At 44.1% G+C, this 18,852-nt stretch overlaps 1 protein-coding gene across 2 annotated transcripts in view; it reads right to left on the bottom strand.

Annotated features, from left to right (window-relative positions):
- Positions 1–837: 837 nt before the first annotated feature.
- The window catches only part of ARHGEF18 (Rho/Rac guanine nucleotide exchange factor 18), a 74,362-nt gene continuing 56,347 nt past the window's right edge, over positions 838–18,852 (bottom strand). Inside the window, exons 19-31 of one of the 2 annotated variants that reach the window (XM_034437577.3) lie at positions 17,893–18,141; positions 16,396–16,472; positions 14,766–14,944; positions 13,560–13,651; positions 12,013–12,201; positions 11,059–11,184; positions 9,455–9,579; positions 7,482–7,544; positions 6,516–6,563; positions 5,465–5,902; positions 4,481–4,817; positions 3,000–3,122; positions 838–2,909 (exon numbers count right to left, since the gene is read on the bottom strand). In XM_034437577.3, the coding sequence (XP_034293468.2) occupies positions 2,776–2,909; positions 3,000–3,122; positions 4,481–4,817; positions 5,465–5,902; positions 6,516–6,563; positions 7,482–7,544; positions 9,455–9,579; positions 11,059–11,184; positions 12,013–12,201; positions 13,560–13,651; positions 14,766–14,944; positions 16,396–16,472; positions 17,893–18,141 (2,180 nt within the window). In that variant the 3' untranslated portion in view covers positions 838–2,775. The remainder of the gene's footprint in view (positions 2,910–2,999; positions 3,123–4,480; positions 4,818–5,464; positions 5,903–6,515; positions 6,564–7,481; positions 7,545–9,454; positions 9,580–11,058; positions 11,185–12,012; positions 12,202–13,559; positions 13,652–14,765; positions 14,945–16,395; positions 16,473–17,892; positions 18,142–18,852) is intronic. The other variant, XM_087894582.1, reaches the window with a different exon arrangement.

The raw sequence follows: 18,852 nt of genomic DNA, 5'->3' as shown, positions 1-18,852 counted from the left end.
AACCCTCTGCGCGCCCCATTTTTGGCAAAAACGGGCCGAAAATGGCCCGTTCTCCTCCCATTTTTGTGAAAAACAAGGCACGCAGAGGGTTTGGGAGGCCTGCAGAGTGCTCCTGGGGGCTTGGGGAGGTCAAAAACGTCCCCATTTTTGCGAAAAATGGGGCGTGGAGGGTTTGGAGGCCTGCAGATGCTCCTGGAGGCTGGGGAGGTCAAAAACGGCCCCATTTTTGTAAAAAATGGGGCGCGCAGAGGGTTTGGAAGGCTTGCAGAGTGCTCCTGGGGGCTGAGGGAGGGCAAAAACGCCCACATTTTTGCAAAAGTCAGGCAAAAAACGGGTCTGTTTTTTTCAAAAATGGAACAAGCGAGGTGGTGGGGCTTTGGGAGGCCAAAAATGGCTGTATTCGGTGTATAAGACGCACCAACATTTCCACCCTCTTTTAGGGGGAAAAAGGTGTGTCTTATACTCCAAAAAATATGGTAATTATGTTTTCACACCATAGAAATCTTCTCATGATTCGCTCCTTTTGCACCCGTTTCTTTGGCTTTCATCCACATCCTTGAATTTCAGGGCCTTGAATTTCTGACCTCCAACAAGGGAGAGCTTAGCTTGCTAACTATTAAGAAGCCTTGAAACCCTCTCTCAAGACAAGAGCCCTACAGAAAGGATTCAACAAAGATCTATGTTATCTATCAGGATTATAATTCATCAATTACTGGTATCTAAAGTGATGTAAGGGAAACCGTCGTTTGTTTTGTTTTGGCAGCAACCAACACAAGTAATCGTTATCAAATGATCATATCAAATTTCAAACAAAGATAACACTTCAAAAGTAGGACATATTTTATGGTTCGCTTTATGATTTATGGTTTCGTGAATTGACTCAAACAGCTTCAGGCTTTAGTTGCATCTGAGGTTCCACAATTTATCCTACAGTAGAGAAACAGTTGCAATCATTGCTTAAAAAATAGCCATAATTTGGTGTGACAGGATCCCATTTGATCATTACAGTAGTGCACAAATTTGACAAAAAAAATATTAAACACTGAAAACCATCAACTTTACAAATAATTAAAAAGGAGAGTTACATAGAATGATTGCTATGTAATAACCACTAAGGGAGGATCTATGTACAAAGTTGCTAGGATTTTGTCTAAAGAGATAGTTGTTGGGATCCTTCAACTTAAAAATCCATTGAAGAAGCTTCAGGCTGACGTATTCACACAGAGAAGTAAAGCGCAAAATGAGCTTTTCAGACTGAAGCCACTAGAGGCAGAGGACTTCTCAATAAAGTTATAGCCACTTCTTACTACAGAGAAACTTTTTTGTTCATCAGTAAGACAGAAAGGAAATAAAAATGCCATCCATGTTCTAAAGTGCTTGGGTTCGTTTCACACCATCCATATATATCAGAAAACACTGATAAGCATGGCACAAATGGTCAGTCAGAATGCAATTCACAAACATTGCAGGTACAATAAAATTACTTAAAAGGATTTTTTTTTTTTTTTGTGATACAGCTGGTAGATCTACACAAAGAGCTTAAAAGCTAATTCAAATAAAACATTTTCTGTCATGGCTGCCTACTGTAATCTTAATGACATCATCATCAGATTCTGGACTATGGTTTTCTAAGATGGGAAGGGGGGGTTCATATTAAAGTGAATGGCACCATGGCTTCTGCCATGCGTGGACTGTGAAGAGGCCCTGCTTTCAAAGCCAGTCTCTCTTCTGACCTCCAAACTTCCTAATGGCTCTAAAAGGAAACCAACGTCTCCATACAGTCAAAAGAACATGTGCAGGCCCCATAATAAAACAAGACCCAGAGTACAAGAGTTTCACCTTGAGACACTATTCATGTGCAACAAGGTGGAAGAAATCGGACTTTTCCATAATTCAACTCTCAAACAAGCACTTGTGATGCCAGGATACAAATACAATGTACAGAGTGTAAATTTGAGGAAAGTTAAAACTTCCAGCAGCTTGCATCTCCAGTATTTTCATGACCTGAGGAACAGACACAGAAGAGAGGCAATGGACGTTCCCACAGGGAATGACATCTTTTGGCGAAAAAGAAGCTCCACTCAAAACATCTTGATTGGTTATTAAGTTAAGCATTTCTTCATTTCCTTCATTTGAACCAGAAACAACTTGGCATCCAATGTAATTCTGACCTGCGTTTCCCTCCCCCCTCGAAGAATATATTCTTAGAATAGATTCGGGTCTGGAAAATTGGGCCTGCTGCTGTGTGGGCTAGTTACTACAGCAAGGGTCTTCAGCAGGAACAAAAATCCGGGACCCAGTTTGCACTGGATTTCCTTAACAATTGGAGGAGGAGGAGGAAGCAAAATGAGTCTTCGGGGAGATGAGGTGCTTTGTGCAACCAGCCAGGGCCTATCTAATTCCCTCAGATTCCCTCCATAGAGTCCCTAATAGCATCAACATCTTTGTTTGGTCCTACACAGAGTCCAAGGGCCACCTTATGGTTGAATGTAAAGATTAAGTTAAGGGCCTTTTCGTACCCTACCGTTCCCAAGAAGGTTATTGTAAAAGCTTGCCTTGGAACTCAAAGAAAGCTAGAATAATGTTCTAGCCCAAGGAACAATATAAGCAAAGCCAAGATTGTAGCATGAAGGCCCCCCCCCCCCAAACGATATCTTCATTTTGAATAATTTTCCAGGGGAAATCTTGCAGCTCTGCCTTCAGATTATGCAGCTGGGGCAAGGCAGAGCATCCAACACCCATTTGGGCAAAAACAGCGGATTTTCTTGGTGTTGATCAGAAAAAAATAACATCATCTTTGCTAGCGTCATCCAGGGCAGGTGGAAGGACATGAATGCTGTTGGGCTTCATGAGACCAACAGAGGTAGATGGCGCTTCCAGATGGCCGCTCTCAGCAGCACCAGCCAGTTCTGCCAGGGGGGAAAAAGGGAGAGGAAAAGGTCACTACGCAGCATAGTAATAGATCAGCTACCCAGGTAAGCCTGTCAAGTGTATTTTACCTGGAAGGAAGGCAACATTCTGGCTATGCAGAAAGACGGGACTTGCAGAACGTCTGTTTCGAGACTGAGATTCTTCCTTGGTAACCATCTTGGAAATTGGGAACGGCCTCACATCAACTAATGCTTGAAATAGAAATGAAAAGAGGAAAAACTCAGCTGATCTACGAGAGGAAAGGAATCACCAGGCACTAAATCATAGCTCAGTCAACTAAATTAAGGATTCTTTGTCAACAATAACTAATTTTAATAAATATGATGAGAGAGATCCATAAAAGATATTAAGGTACAGTCTGATTACTTTGGTTTGGGTTACTGGATCATGATCTGAACTCAGCCATTATTATTTGTATGTCCTACTTTTGATGATGATGTTACGAGCTCTATAACTGTAACATCCAACAAACTGGTCAGGATAAAACCATGGCTTATTGCAGAGAAAGACATCAGTTTTGCAACTATGGACTATGATGTTTTAAACTTCCAGCAGTCTCAAGGAACTGATGGTGGCATAATCTTTAATTTGTGTGAAAGAAATCTGGCCCGTTCCCAGTCACCTCAGGTTCCCCCACAAAATTGGCACAAAACACAGATTCAAAAGAGGAACAATTTTTTTTTGCCACAAGAAACTGTCTATCTACCCATAACACTCTTTTACAGTTCTCAGAATAACAAAGGCAGAACATTTTAATGAGCTAGTAGATTTTCCTCATCTGACAATTCCTAGAATTCCCCTCCTTGCATATCAAGTTGGGGGTTGAAGTTCTATCTAGCACAGTGGTTCCCAACCTTTTTTTGGCCATGCCCCGCCTAAGCATCTCTAAAATCTTGATCCCACCTCCCCCACCCCCCAATGACATATAATTCTTTGAGTCTTGTCTATGCATATATCAAAAAGTGTAGCTAAGATCTAGACCCGTGATGGCGAACCTATGGCACGTGTGCCACAGGTGGCACGTGGAGCCATATTGGTGGGCACACGAGCATTGCCCTACCTCAGCTGCAGTGCGCATGCATGCACTGGCCAGCTGATTTTCAGGCCTTCTGGGCCCACCAGAGGTCAGGAAACAGGCTGTTTCCGGTCTCTAGAGGGCCTCCGGTGGGTGGGGTGAGGAAGGCAGTTTTTGCCCTCCCCAGGCTCCTAGAAAGCCTCTGGAACCTGGGGAGAGCAAAAAACGGGCCTACTGGGCTCATCATGTCATTGCGTGCCAAAAGAGGGGGGGCACATTTATGGGTATGGGCACGTGCACGTGTGAACCCCACCCCCCACGCTTTTGGCACCCGATAGCAAAAAGGTTAGCCATCACTGGTCTAGACTCTAGACACCACACATTTTCGAATTGCCCCCATTAAAAATCAAATTGCCCCCCTGTGGGGCATGGGCCCCATGTTGGGAACCACTGATCTAGCACAAGAGGAGAGTAAATGGCTGAGGAAGGCTACAGCAGATAGCCTTCCCTGTCCGAGGGTTCTTTGCAACTTACTTGAACTTTCAGTCCTGTGGGAGGTCACCTTGACAGCTTTTCCACCTTTTTCCTTGCTGCCCTTGGTCAAAATGGCCAGCTTGGTGGGGATTTGCTGCTGCACAGCTGCCTGTTTCTGGCTCTGGTTGGTGGTACTCAACAAGTGGATGGGCACCTCATTCTTCAGGACCAGAATGGGGCGGCCTCCCTCCAGTGCAGCACTGTCCTTTCGCACCAATTCTCCTCGCTCCAGGTACTCCGTCCCAGATACGCTGGCTCGCCCACCTGGCTTGGTAGGCAGCACGGCTCCTTCCATACCTTCGCCATTGAAGCTGACGGAGTGGCTCAGGGTCTGCGCCTGGGGAAAGTGGACAATATTGGTCATTCACCTCTAGAGGAATCGAATTTCTAAGGACAGGTCCTTGAAGGTAAAAGTGGAAAGAAGTGGGAGTGGCAGCAGATTGCCAATTCTCAGACTTACTTTTCATAAGTGCAGCTTCCTTATACAGGTAGCCCTCAACTTCCGACCACACCTTGGGACCAGAATTTCTATTGCTAAGCAAGGTGGCTGTTAAGTGAGTCGTGTCTGATTTTATGATTATTTTTTTTTTTTTGCCAGGGTTGTTAAATGAATCACTGCAGTTGTTCATGCAGTCAAATCCATCAAATCCAGCTTCCCCCATTGGCTTTCCGTATCAGAAGCCGTCTGGGAAGGTTTAACAGAACAGAATACCAGACCTTGGAGGCTTCTAGTCCAACTCCTGCTCAAGCAGGAAATTACCATTTCAGACTAATAGCTATCCAATCTCTTCTTAAAAGCCTCCAGTAATGGAGCACCCACAATTTCTGGAGGCAATTTCTGGGACCAGCCAGAGGTGGTATTTGCCGGTTCTCCGAACTACTCAAAATTCCCGCTACCGGTTCTCCAGAACCTGCTGGATTTCACCCCGGTTTTAAGTCAAGGGCTACCTGTACCTTTCCAATAGGCTTTCTTCCAGTACTCACTTGGCCTGTCTCAGGTGAGAAGGCACCCGAGACTAGATGCTGCTTCTTCTGCTTGCGCAGCTGTTCCAGTCGTTCCTTCTCAACGGCTCGCTGAGATTCCCGCAGCCTCTCCAAGTCATGCTGGTAGGCCTCTCGCTGCTGTTCCAGCTCCTCCCGTTCTTGGCTCAGACGCTCCATCAGCTGCCGTGCCTCCTCCTCTCGCTCCTGTAACTGGTTCTTCTCCATCTCCATCTGGCGCCGCTGGCGGTCACAGTCTCGTTCCCAGCGCTGCTGCTCGATCTTCAACTGGCCCTGCAATTTCTGCACATTGGCCAGTTCTTCCCGCTGCTTCTCAAAATTGCGCTGTCTCTCCTGATCCAGCAGCAAATTCCCTCGGGTGGATTGCAGCCGGAACTGCTTCTGCAACTCAATGTAACTGTCCTGCTGGGCTGTCACCGCCTGGGAAGGGGGGGGGGTTGAGGGGGGAGAAGATGCACCGCTGAGCTTTCTTCCCCATCCAAAAACTGGGAGAAGGGAAAACCCCGCAGGTCGGGTGCCAAGAGTTACAGTTCTGTGGAAATGCTCCAAGAAAGATGGTCATAACTGTGTCCCCTTAATGCTCTAGCAGAAAGTTTAGCCCCTCCCCACTTATTTATCATAATTCTCCCTCCGGAACAATCCTCTCAAAATGACTTACAAGTAACAAAAATTTGTAAGTAAAAAATATAATCATTATTCTTTTTAAAAACAGCTAATGGCGACAGCCCTAGAAAGGAGTTAAAGGAATGAAGAACCCAGGAATAAACCAAAATCTTAAGCCTCTCCCTTGCCTTTCAGTTGTGGAAATAATTTTTATAATGGTTATGTCATACAGGACACTAAGTAGATTGGAAGAGTTTCTAATGAAGGCTAGACTGGAAAAGGCACTTTCTTCTACCTCCTCCTCCAAGACTTCTCCATTCCGGTCCCTGCCCATCTTGTTATTTTGCTAGTCCTTCTTGCTCCACCAACACAAATCATAAAAGCCAAAAAAATTGAGGGGTGGTGATGGGAAAAGACAGTGGCACTTTACCTGGAGACTAAGCAGCAAATGCAAGAGTGTCTGTATCCTTTGGACAAGCTGAGGGAAAACAAAAAGAGGAGGGTGTTACCTAACATCCGCCTTTATTTGCACACCCAAATATCAGGAACCAACAACTTATTTCTATACATAGGCCCAATCAGGTTAGGGCAGTTTTGCTGTCACGTGCCAAAAGCAGGGGGAGCGCAGGGGGTCACGCACCCATGTGCCCACACCCATAATTCAATGCCCCCACGCATACACACATGACCCCCTCTCCCCAGTAGGCCCATTTTTCATCCTCCCCAGGCTCCAGAGGCTTTCTTGGAGCCTGGGGAGGGCAAAAACAGCCTTCCCCACCCACCCATCCCGGAAGTCCTCCGGAGGCCGGAAACAGCCCATTTCCCGACTTCCGGTGGGCCCGGAAGGCCTGAAAATCAGCTGGCCAGCGCACGCATGGGCGTTGGACCTGAGCTAGGGCAACATTTGTGTGCCCACAGATATGGCCCCACGTGCCACCTGTGGCACGTGTGCCATAGGTTCGCCGTCACGGGGTTAGGGTTTTTCCATCAGAACCCCAGTATCTCTTACCCCCCCCCCCCCTCCGTCCATCTTCTCAAAATCCACTTTGGGCAGAACACAACTGCTCTGCAAATGTAAATGTGCTGTCATATCAATGGCTGAGAAAAAAACAAGCTCCTTTTGTTGGACACATGGTTTTAAAATTTACACCCCGAATCCCACAACTCTTCCAGAACTTGCACAGGAATCATAATTTCTAATGTACTGAAAGAAATAATGAAATAAATTGAAACTGACCCGTGTTTAATTTAATTAACTATATTTAATGCTTTTACATTCTTTTGGGGTGGGCAGCCTAATAATAATGCAACAAAATAACTTCAAATTTAGTTTTTGACCTGGCTTTCCCATTCTCTGGAATAAGGCACCATCATGGAGAAAATAATTGGCCAATACCTCAGATTCTGTCCACAGCAATGGTTGCAAGCTGCTATGATGTTCCAGTCTTGTGTTACTGACCTGAAAGGATAAAAAAAATGAGAAGCTGAGTTGACATGACATACCAAACTAAGCTAAAATAGGGTTGACAAGTCTGTGGTTCAGCCCACTGTAGAAACCCAATCATTACCTTAGCATCAGGGGTGAAATGCTTCCGGTTCGGACCGGATCGCCCGATCCAGTAGCAATGGAGGCGGGTGGTTTGGAGAGCCGCTGGCAAAAATCCCTGCCCCCCCATTGCCCAGCTGAGCCGCGCAATCATCAGAGGCTTTTTTTTAATTTTTAAAAGCATTTTTTTTACAACCTCTTTGGCCGAAAAAATGCTTTTAAAAGTAAAAAAAAAAAGCCTCTGATGATTGCGCGGCTCAGCTGGGATCATCAGAGGCTTTTTTAAAAAAAACACCTTCTGCCGATCAGGCAAGTCAGCTGGGATCGTCAGAGGCTTTAAAAGCATTTTTTTAGCCGAAGAGGTTGTAGAAAACCTCTTTCTTCAGCCGAAGATGTTGTAGAAAAAATGGTTTTAAAAGTGAAAAAAAAAGTTGGTCACGCCCACTCAGTCATATTACCCCCCCCAAAGCCACGCCCACAAAACCGGTAGTAACAAATTTTACATTTCACCACTGCTTAGCATGCTATGGGAGAAGACAGTACTTAATTATTCAGGCACATTATGTGAACACAGGAACTGGATTTGTATTCAATGAATTGTGCAACCAAACACGTAAAGACCAAAAGGTTTACAAGGGAGGGCTTATAGCATTCCCCACTAGCAGACTCTACAGTTCCAGAGGTTCTTAAATGTCCCAGAGTCTTCCCACCATATTTACTCTTTCACAATTCTGTAAAACAGGAAATATTTTAAGATACTGACTGTCCCAAACCATTGTAGTCGGTTTCACTATGGACTGGAGAAGTGAAGGAAGACTTTCCAGACCTTAAATCAGGGTCTGAAAGGTGAAGGGGAGCAACATATTATGTCCTTTTGAGGACCACAGGTAGACATAAGATGGTAACACCAGAAAGGGCATGGCCAAAATGTCATTTGTTCCTTTTTTTATTATGACAAGGCTCTCAAAAACACCTTTTAAATAAATCAAAAGACTCAGTAGCCAAAGAAGAAAAAACAAGAGTCTACAACAAATGTAAGGTCTGTAACAGCCACAATGTAGGACAGAGAAGCAAAAGACTAGCAGAGTCCATCCATGAATATCATAGCAGTCAGAAGACACAATGGAAACTCCTTAATCTCACAACACATGGACAGACTCAGTCATGGTTTCAACTGAAAAAGTGTAAGCATTCTAGATCAAGCTAAATCCAAAAATGCTAGGGAATTTCTGGAAATTTGGCATTTAGACAAATCTGCCATCAACAGGCACATAGAGATAAACCACATTTACATACTATTCAAAAGAGAATATAAATGCTAAAACGTGGAACATATCCTTTCCAACAACCAAATAAGCAGGGATTAACACCATGCAAACAATCAAGCAGAAAACAATACCATGATCAAGGAACTACCAAGGAGGGGGAGGAGAAACATAGCCCCACCAACACTGGTAGAGAAACCTACTGTATATAAACAGGAAGCAGTTTATATAAACAGTATATAAACACTCCCTCGCACTGATGATGTTATCTAGTCAGATAATAAAAGCAAAACAAGCAAATAACTAAACTCAGAGCACCAAGGATGCTTGTTCACAGGATAAAAATCTGCAATGTGCACAGGAGTTATATAAATACGTTCATTTCATTCCAACATATACGCCTTTCAGATTTTCAATTGCTAAAGGGGAGAAAGGAAAAGCTGGATGTTTTTCAAACTGAGCTAAAAACTTCCTGGGAAAAAGAAGCTCATAGCCATTACTATTCCCAACATGGTTAGGGAATAAATACAGAGATTTTGGAGAGCAAAATCCACCTACCAAACACAGCCCTTCCTCTCCAGCAGATGGGACTTCTTGTTGCACTTGCTCTGAATTGGCTGGGGTGCCTCGCTGATCTGGCACCCGCTGCTCTCCACCACAGACTTTCTTCTTGAAGCTACCAGCTGAAAAATAAAAGGCAACCGTTGGCATACAGGGCAGATTACCCAAATTCCATTGGAGAAACTTTCATTACCCCTAACCTATGGATGGGTTTAGACTGCAAAATTCAGAATCCTCAAAACTGTCTTCTTTTTCCCCCTCTTTTTAATCTATTTGCCCTGAGTTACATAAATAAATCCAAGACCCATAGAAATTAAACTCTCTATTTGTTTTTATACTTTATACGTATGGATACGTATGGATGGGGAGGAACAGGCTTCGACTCAACCCTTCCAAGACCGAGTGGCTGTGGCTTCCGGTGTCCCGATATAGCCAGCTGGCGCCATCGCTGGCTATTGGGGGCGAGTCATTGACCCCCACAGAGGGGGCTCGCAACTTGGGCGTCCTCCTGGACACACGGCTGTCTTTAGAAGAGCATATGATGGCCGTGGCCAGGGGGGCTTTTTATCAGGTTCGCCTGATACGCCAGTTGCACCACTTTCTGATTCGGGATTCCTTATGCACAGTCACTCATGCTCTCGTCACTTCTCGCCTGGACTACGCTAACGCTCTCTACATGGGGCTCCCCTTGAGGAGCACCCAGAGGCTCCAACTGGTCCAGAATGCGGCCGCGCGGGTGATCACGGGAGCAACATGGCGCTCCCATATAACACCTCTCCTGCGCGAGCTGCACTGGCTCCCTGTGGTCTTCCGGGTGCGATTCAAGGTGTTGGTTCTCACCTTTAAAGCGCTCCATGGCTTAGGGCCAGGGTATTTACGAGACTGCCTGCTGCTACCGATAACCTCCCACCGGCCAATACGCTCTCACAGAGAGGGCCTCCTCAGGGTGCCGTCGGTCAAGCAGTGTCGGCTGGCAGCCCCCAGGGGGAGGGCCTTCTCTGTGGGAGCACCTGCCCTCTGGAACGAGCTACCTCCCGGAATACGGCTGATTCTGGATCTCCACACTTTCCGTAAGGCCCTGAAGACGTTTTTATTTCAGCAAGCCGGCCTGGCCTGAATAGATTTTAGGAGTTTTTAATTGTATTGCTAGGGGTTTTTAATTGGGGCGGCCGTTTAATTTAATTTATTTTTAATTATTTTAACTTTTATATTGCATATTATTTTAATTCTCGGCTGTTCACCGTCCCGAGTCCCTTCGGGGAGAAGGGCAGGATATAAATTTAAATAAAATAAATAAATAAATAAATAATATGTTTTATATTTCTGCTTTTATGGTATTGTAAATCGCGCAGTGTTGCTTTGGATAATGAGATGGGCAGCATATAACATTAATTAGGGGGAAAAAAGACCACCACAAGATCATTCAACACTGATGGAGCTCCTGCAGAGACTAAAACAGTACAAACTGGGCTCACTAAGTAGGCAGGATTTAAACCACTTCTATACAACGGCATTCTGTCTGCAGTGGGAGCAGTAATCACAGGTCACTCATTCCTATATCAGATCTCATGCTCCTTCCTCCGTTCCTCCTTTTGACCGACCTGTCATGGCACTGTCATATCCTCCAAAGGTCTCAGCTCGCCTCAGCAACCCGGACCCACTGGAATCTTCAGGATGAGAGCTTGCACTGGCCAGCTGGGTGAAGATCAGGTTCTGAAGGCTCTCCACTAAAAGACAGCAGCCAAGAAGGCAGTTGAGTAGGAAAAGAAGAGAAGAGGTTTATTGCCCTCAAGAATTATGCTCTCCACTGTACATGCTGAATACAGGTCATGTGATCCCCTTTCACACTCTTCTGACAAGCAAATCAATGGGGGAGCCAGATTCACTTAACAACCATGTTAACCAGGTTATCTGAGGGACCATCTCTTGCCGGTCACATCTACCTGACCCATCAGAGCGGGGAGCCAGGAAATGTTGTGGGTCCCATTCCCTAGGGATATATACCTGGTGGGACCCAGAAAAAGGGCCTGTGGTGGCTCCCTCTCTCTGGAACATCATTCCCCCAGAGATTAGAATGGCCCCAACTTTAGCACTCTTCCAGAAGGTGCTGAAGACCTGGTTCTGTCAGCGGGCCTGGGGAACCCAGAGCAGGTTGGAGCCCATTAAATGGCGCGTGTGATTTGCTGTTGCCGGGGTGGGGGTGGGGGTGGGTGGGTGATTTTATTATATTAATTTATTTGATTCTTTTTTTATTAGTTTTATTGTTTTAAATGAGGTTTTATATTCTGTAAAGCCGCCTTGAGTCACCATGTGCGAATAGGTGGCAATATAAATTCAATAAATAAAATAATTAATTAATTCACTTAACAACTGCAGTGATTCACTTAACTATCATGGCAAGAAATATTGTAAAGCGGTCCGAAATTAATTTTACAACTGTCTTGCTTTGCAGCGGAAATTTTGGGCTCCGTTGTGGTCATACGTTAAGGACTACCAGTATTACATGGCCGTATCATATAATTTCTCCTCTGTTCTTTCATCTCCAGTGCACCCACCTTCGATCACTGCCTGCTTGAGGATGGACTCCCCCTGCAGGGTCTCTGGAGAATCCACTCTGTTGATCAACCGGAAGCGGGAGCCAGCAGCCAGGTCCTCAAAGCCATTCACATCTGCCATCTCCTGGTAGATCTGCTGCTTCTCGTTGAGACTTTGCACAATCAGATCATCTTTCATGTTCAAACGCTCTAGTTGGTGGAGGAAGGGAAGGGAGAAGGGAAGAGACAACTGAACGTCATGGTGCTTGGATGGCTGCTGCTGCAACAACAGCAAGTCTGTTATGGTCCGCCAGCAGCCTGCGGAACTGGCAGCGGAGTCGACAGTGATGAGGGTGAGGAAGAACATGGGCCAGTTTTGGAGGCTGGGGAAGGCCCGGATGAGGGCTCTGCGTCGGAGGCAGAGATGAGGCCAGGGCCATCAGGGAATGATGTGCGGACTTCGGAGCCTCCAGAGGCTGACAGTAGAGAGGCAGAGGAACAGGAGGAGCCTGTTCCTAGTGCACATATGAGAAGAGCTGCCAGAAAGCAGGAGCAGCTAAAGCAGAGAGGATGACTCAGGAGTAGGGCCAAGAGATGATGGGCCCCTCCCATAAGGCTTAAAAGACCAGCAATGGCTCTTGGTCTCTTTGCCGGAAAACAACGTTGAGAGAATTGCTTCTTATTTCATTGTATTCATTTCTTGTCGGCGTCTTCTGCTTCTGAACTTTTGCCAAGAAAAGCCTTTGGCAGTTTGCCTAATTATCCCAAGGTCAGTGATAAACTGAGGAATGGTGTTTTGAAGAATTTGCTTTAATTTAGTTTGGACTATGCTGAGAATGAGTTAATTCTCAGCTGTTCTAATAAAGTCTGCTTGTTTTCGAACTGTTTGTATGTAATACTAACTACTTGGGCCTGGGTCACAACACAGCCCAGCAACCCATTCTTCAGGCATTGTTTGCGAGATGACAAAGAGAAAGACAGTTCTCGACTTACAACCACAATTGACAGTTGTCGTGCCCGATTTTATGACTTTTTTTGCCATTGTTAAGTGAATCACTGTATTTATTATATTATAAGCTGCCCAGAGTCACCTCAGACATTGAGATGGCTGGTATATAAATTTAATAAATAAATAAAATAAATCAGAGTTAACCGAATACAGCTTCCCCCATTGCTTCTCGGGCGCCAACTGGGAAGGTTGGAAATAGCGACCATGTGAACCTGGACACCGCAACTGTTGTAAATACATGCTGGTTGCCAAGAGCCCAAATTTTGATCACATAACCATGGGGGTACTGTCATGATCATAAGTGTGAGGACCAGTCATGTCACTTTCTTCAGTCCCGTCGGAACTTCGGCCACTAAATGAATAGTTGTAAGTCGAGGACTATCTGTAGTGCTTTTACGGATCAATTCACAACCAAAGGGTCTGATAGCAACTTGCCTTGTCTTCCTTCCTTGCAAAATGTGAGATTGCACATTTTGCAAGGAAGGAAAGAACAAGTCCCCAAATCTAGGCAAGCCCAACCCTCTTATGATGTAGAGTTTTGCAAGACAAGAGCCTTTACCTTGAAATTCTTTCAGTTTTGCAGTTCTCACTTCAGTCTGCTTTTTTTCCTCTTCTGGATCAGCAAGGACACTATCCTCTTCATCAGGACAACTGCAAAGAAATATAAACCACTGAAGTCCTGGTCAGAAAGGAGTCCTAATGTCATAGTTACAGAGAGCCTGGAAAGAAGGGTCTCATCATAAACCCAATTTTGCAGCTACTTGTCTCACTCAAGTTGGGAAAATAACATTTGGGTGAGCAAAAAACCCACCATGACTAATCCAAACAAGACTGTATAGAAGCAATTCTCACTTATGACATTCAATTGGCAACCGTTTGAAGTTATGATGGTGCTGAAAAAGGAATCCTCAAAGTTCTGGCTATTACATTACCCTGCGGTCACATGATTGCAACTCAGGCATTTGGCAGTCAGCTCACACTTACGATGGCTGCAGCATCCTAGGGTGATGTGATCCCATTGGCAACCTTCCCAGCCAGCTTCCCCAAGAAAAGTCAATGGGGAAGCTAGCAAGGAAGATCGCAAGTCACTCCAGTAAATCCCTTGCACCTTTTCCTTGCCTAGCAGCAGCCCTCTCTGACCTCGCATTATGTCTTGTGAGCCATTTGCACAACCTCCCCATCTGGCAATAGCCACTCCTGGCCCCACTGTGTTCATGCCATGCACTTTTCAAGCCGTGGTGGCATGGTGGTTAGAATGCAGTACTGCAGGCTTCTTCTTGCTGACTGCTGGCAGCCAGCAGTTCGATCATCACCAGCTCATGGTCGACTCAGCCTTCCATCCTTCCAAGGTGGGTAAAATGAGGACCCAGACTGTTGGGGGCAATAGGCTGACTCTGTAAAACTGCTTAGAGAGGGCTGTAAAGCGGTATATACCAGTAAGTCTAAGTGCTACTGGTATTGTTTTCATGTCTGTTCCAGAGCTTGTTTGCAAGCCACCTGGGACTTAATTAACAACCAGAGATCCTTGCTTAATGATGGCAATGGCTATCATCGGGATTGTTGTTGTGGAGCAGTGCAATCATCAGATGTTGTGCCTTACGACCCCATTGGTTATAAACAAAACTTCTGATCCCAATTGCTGTCATTAACCAAGGACTATTTGTTTTTCCTTATGATGACAAAATAACCGGTATGGAAAGAGCCACTTAGTCTGATACCAACTCAATACAGGAGAGAAACAAAACAACATATTTTATATGCTCACTTTTCCACTGCCCTGCGAATTTGTGTCATCCAGATATTCCTTTCCTCCTTGGAGTTGGTGTGAATCTCATACATCTCTGGTCCTTTCTTGGAAGCAATGATTAAGAACATGGCTCGTTCCTCGTTGGCTACTTCTCGGACTATCAGTTTTTGCAAGGAAATCACTGGTGGCTTTGAGTCCTGTGATGCAAGATACATCATCATCATCATCATCATGCCATCTACGGCAATCCTAAAAAGCAACAGCTATATGGAGATTCAGGTCATGGTTGTCCCAAAGATGCTTTTTTCAAGAGGCATCTGGATTTTCTGGTTTTTCTTTGAAGAAGTTTCACTTCTTATCCAAGAAGCTTCTTCAGCTCTGACTGGATGGTGGGGAATGGAAGGATTCTTATTCGGTCAGAGCTGAAGAAGCTTCTTGGATGAGAAGCAAAACATCTTCAAAGAAAAATCTTTTGGCACTTTTGGGACAACCATGACCTGGATGACTGAGAATCTCCATAGACAACATCTATAGTATTTCTTCTTTATACAGCACTTTATACTTGCAAATCAGATTAACCTGGAAAGAGTGGAAGGAAGTAGGAAAAGTATCCCAAAGATCCCTGCTTGAATCTGATTATCTCTGCCTAGCTGGGAAAGATCCTTTCTTGTCTGAAGCCCCAGAGAATTGCTGCTGGCTGGGTTATACTAGGCAAGGGAGGCTAAGTCAGGTCAAATAGTTGGTTGTGTTTACTGTTGAAATCCTGAAGGACTATTGCATAGAAGACGGAGTTGGGTGCCTCTTCAATGGAATGGCTTGCCTTCAAAAGTTGTGGGTGCTCCATCACTGAAGCTTTTTAAGATTGGTCAACCATTTGTCTGAAATTGTAAAAGGTCTCTTGCTTGAGCAAGGAATTGAACTAGAAGACTTCTAAGATCCCTCCCAACTCTGTTATTTTGTTATTCTTGATAACTCCTCCACATAGGAAGTCTTTGTTTAGCATAATCAGTTTGAAAGATGCGCACGCACACGCACACACACAGACATACACTGAAGAATCCAACTTGCTAATTTGGTTCTTTTAAGGAAATGCAAAACATATAAATGCATTAAAATCAGTATTTTGATTTAACAGATGAAAGGGAAGTTATTGCACATTTGTCAATTAATTATAATTGTAATTAATAACTAGAAGATAAATGAAAACATACTAAATAGGTATACTAGTAAACAAATGAAGCTATACTAAATAAATAGGACTGCAATACAATGGAAACAGAGGCAATATAAATTTTCCAGTAAGAACTCAGCATTGGTAAGCAACTTCAACTGTCCTATTTAAAAACATATTAAAATATTCATTTCGATTGTATAATAATAAAGAACATGCCATTTGGCTGACCAGCTCTCAAACAGTTGAGGTTTTTTGTAGTAATGGACATACCTAAAATAACCTACAGGAATTTACAAAAGCTGAAGCCAGTAGTTAGGGGACTGAGGCTAAGACATGCTGGGTTCCTAGAATTTTCTGGGCAATCAAACCAGAGTTTTTCACTGTAGTTCAGATTTATTTGTTATTACAGAAACCACAGAGAGTTCCAGGTTTTCCACACTACCCTGCCTATCCTTAGCAGAGAGAAATACGTACCAAAGATGCAAACATGTATTTCTGGTCTTTCTCTTGCAGTAGCAAAAGCACATCTGTCAGCAGAACAGCCAAAATATCTGCCAAAATTATTGGAAAAGGGGAAGTTGAAAACAAAATAATCCTTTCAAGCAGAACAAGTAATTTTTTAAATATTCTAGCAGCTAGCTAAGCACTAATTCAAGGTCATTTGCTGTTGAATTTTTCCTTTGGGGGGATTAGTCAGAAGTGTGTCATTTAAGTCCAGTGCTAGTGCATATAAGTAGCTTTCTAAGGTACAGTTTTATATTCTGATCATTTCACTGACTGAATACGGATGCTCCAATGTTTGGCCATCCCAAAATACCAACCCAAATTTCCATTTTCAGGGGACTCCCATCATCTACAGCCTTAGCACTAGTTTTCCTATATAAGAATATCTGTCCATCTGACTTTGCATCAGCTTTTCTGAGCAAATATTTATTTCACTATTTGCCACTCAAACCTTCCATTAAAAACTACACCTAAGATAATTTGAATACATCCCTAAATATATATAAAAAGGGAGGGGGAGTTAACAAGGAAACTGATTCTCTTATATCAACAGAAAACCCATTTTCAGAGTTGTCTATTATTATGATGCCAAAACAACATTACTGAGATACAGGATTAACCAGTCAGGCGGAGATGGACTCAAAGATTTGCAGAAAAAAAGGAAAAAGAGAAAAGAAAGAAAGAGAAAAACATTTCTGGAGGAGGGAAGGAGAAGGAGCTCAATGAGAACTTTAAAAAGCTATTGAGCTTCACAGGATGACTCACAGAAGCAGAAGGCAGTTGAGAAGAACATGAGCAAGAAGTTCCTTGCTTAAGATCAGCAGGCCAAACTTAATACTCTGAAGAAAAGAAAGTGTACCTATATCATGGGGTTAACATGACACAGCTTCAAAGTGTGAAACGGTTGGAAGTCAATTATTGACACGAATGTTTTGTCTTCCCCTTGGATGTCTGAGAGAGACACTGACGCAATAAATAACTCATCATTTCGGTCATTGTCTCCTTCTCAACTGGGCAGGATCTTGGGGGGCGGGGGGGGGGGGGGGCAGAAGCCGATTACTAAATGCTATTTTGCCAATTTTTAATTGGGCAAGCCAAGCATGAGAGGCAAGTCTCTTTCGTCCAATATACACAGTGGTGAAATCCAATTTTTTTTTTACTACTGGTTCTGTGGGCGTGGCTTGGTGGGTGTGGCAGGGGAAGGATACTGCAAAATCCCCATTCCCTCCCCACTCCTGGAGGAAGGATATTGCAAAATCTCCATTCCTACCCCACTCTGGAGCCAGCCAGAGGTGGTATTTGTCAGTTCTCCGAATTGCTCAAACTTTCTGCTACCGGTTCTCTACAACCTGTCAGAACCTGCTGGATTTCACCCCTGAATATACAGAATAGACACTCCCGTGTGTCTGATTACTGAGCAATGCAGTAAACACCTGAAAAGGAGAACAGACAACCCACAGAATTCACCTTTTAGACGCCCAGAAGCAGCTTTCCAATACAGCATCCCAGCCAGCAGGAGGCGCCGCTGAAGCATATCCTCCTTCCGGAAAATAAGGCCATTCTTAAACTTTCCAGAAGACTTGAGTTCCATCTTGGTTACAATTTCCCGGAGGCGCTGCTCTTTCTCAGACTCATTCACCTTGGTGTCAACAGCTGTGATGGTCTCCTTGATAAGCGACAATGCCTTGGTCAGATCTTCGTGCTCCTTTGTGGTGACTGGAAAGATGAAGGGAAAGAGCATGTTTAGCAAAGCTACAGTGCATATTAACTCTCCGCCATCTGGATTAGTCCATATAATAAAAAAATGGCACCAGCGTTTGGTAGCATTCTAAAAATTGCCAAATTGATTGCAGGAGAAAACATTTAGAGACCAGAGATAAAATACCATCAAACTAAGTCATTCTAAATCTCTTAATTATGACCTTTCACTGATCCTTTTAAGTGACTAACAGCACAGGTTTTAGATTATAGGTATGTTTTGAACATATTTTGCATATATACATACATACAAACAGTATTAATAAACAATATACAAGTAGTTCTCACAACTGCAACTGAGCCTGGAATTAGTGTCGAAAGTCATGGCAGCTGTTAATTGGGTGACCATCAGATTTTATTACCTTTTTGTGGTGGTCACTAAGTGAATATCACAGTTCTTAAACTAATCCATTGTACCCAGTGGGAATTTTTGGCTGGAAACCAGAAATAAACACCAGTTTCCGGGGGTGGGGGTGGGGGTGGTCATAAATCATAGTCACATGACCAGAGGATGTTATAAATGGTCATAAATGCAGGCTGGTTGCCAACCATCGAAAATGCGATCCTGTGATATGTGGGGGGGGGGAGGGTAGCCATCAGTACTTTGAAACCAGGTTGTAAGTAGCTCTGGAGAGGTCCAGCAAATATTGGCAGAACCATGTAGTTTTC

This window comes from Pantherophis guttatus, chromosome 1, assembly GCF_059756535.1.
Source record: "Pantherophis guttatus breed Tessera chromosome 1, ASM5975653v1, whole genome shotgun sequence".
Lineage (NCBI taxonomy): Eukaryota > Metazoa > Chordata > Lepidosauria > Squamata > Colubridae > Pantherophis > Pantherophis guttatus.
The sequence above is the reverse complement of the archived record's forward strand: the minus strand, read 5'-3'. Positions and strand labels throughout refer to the sequence as shown.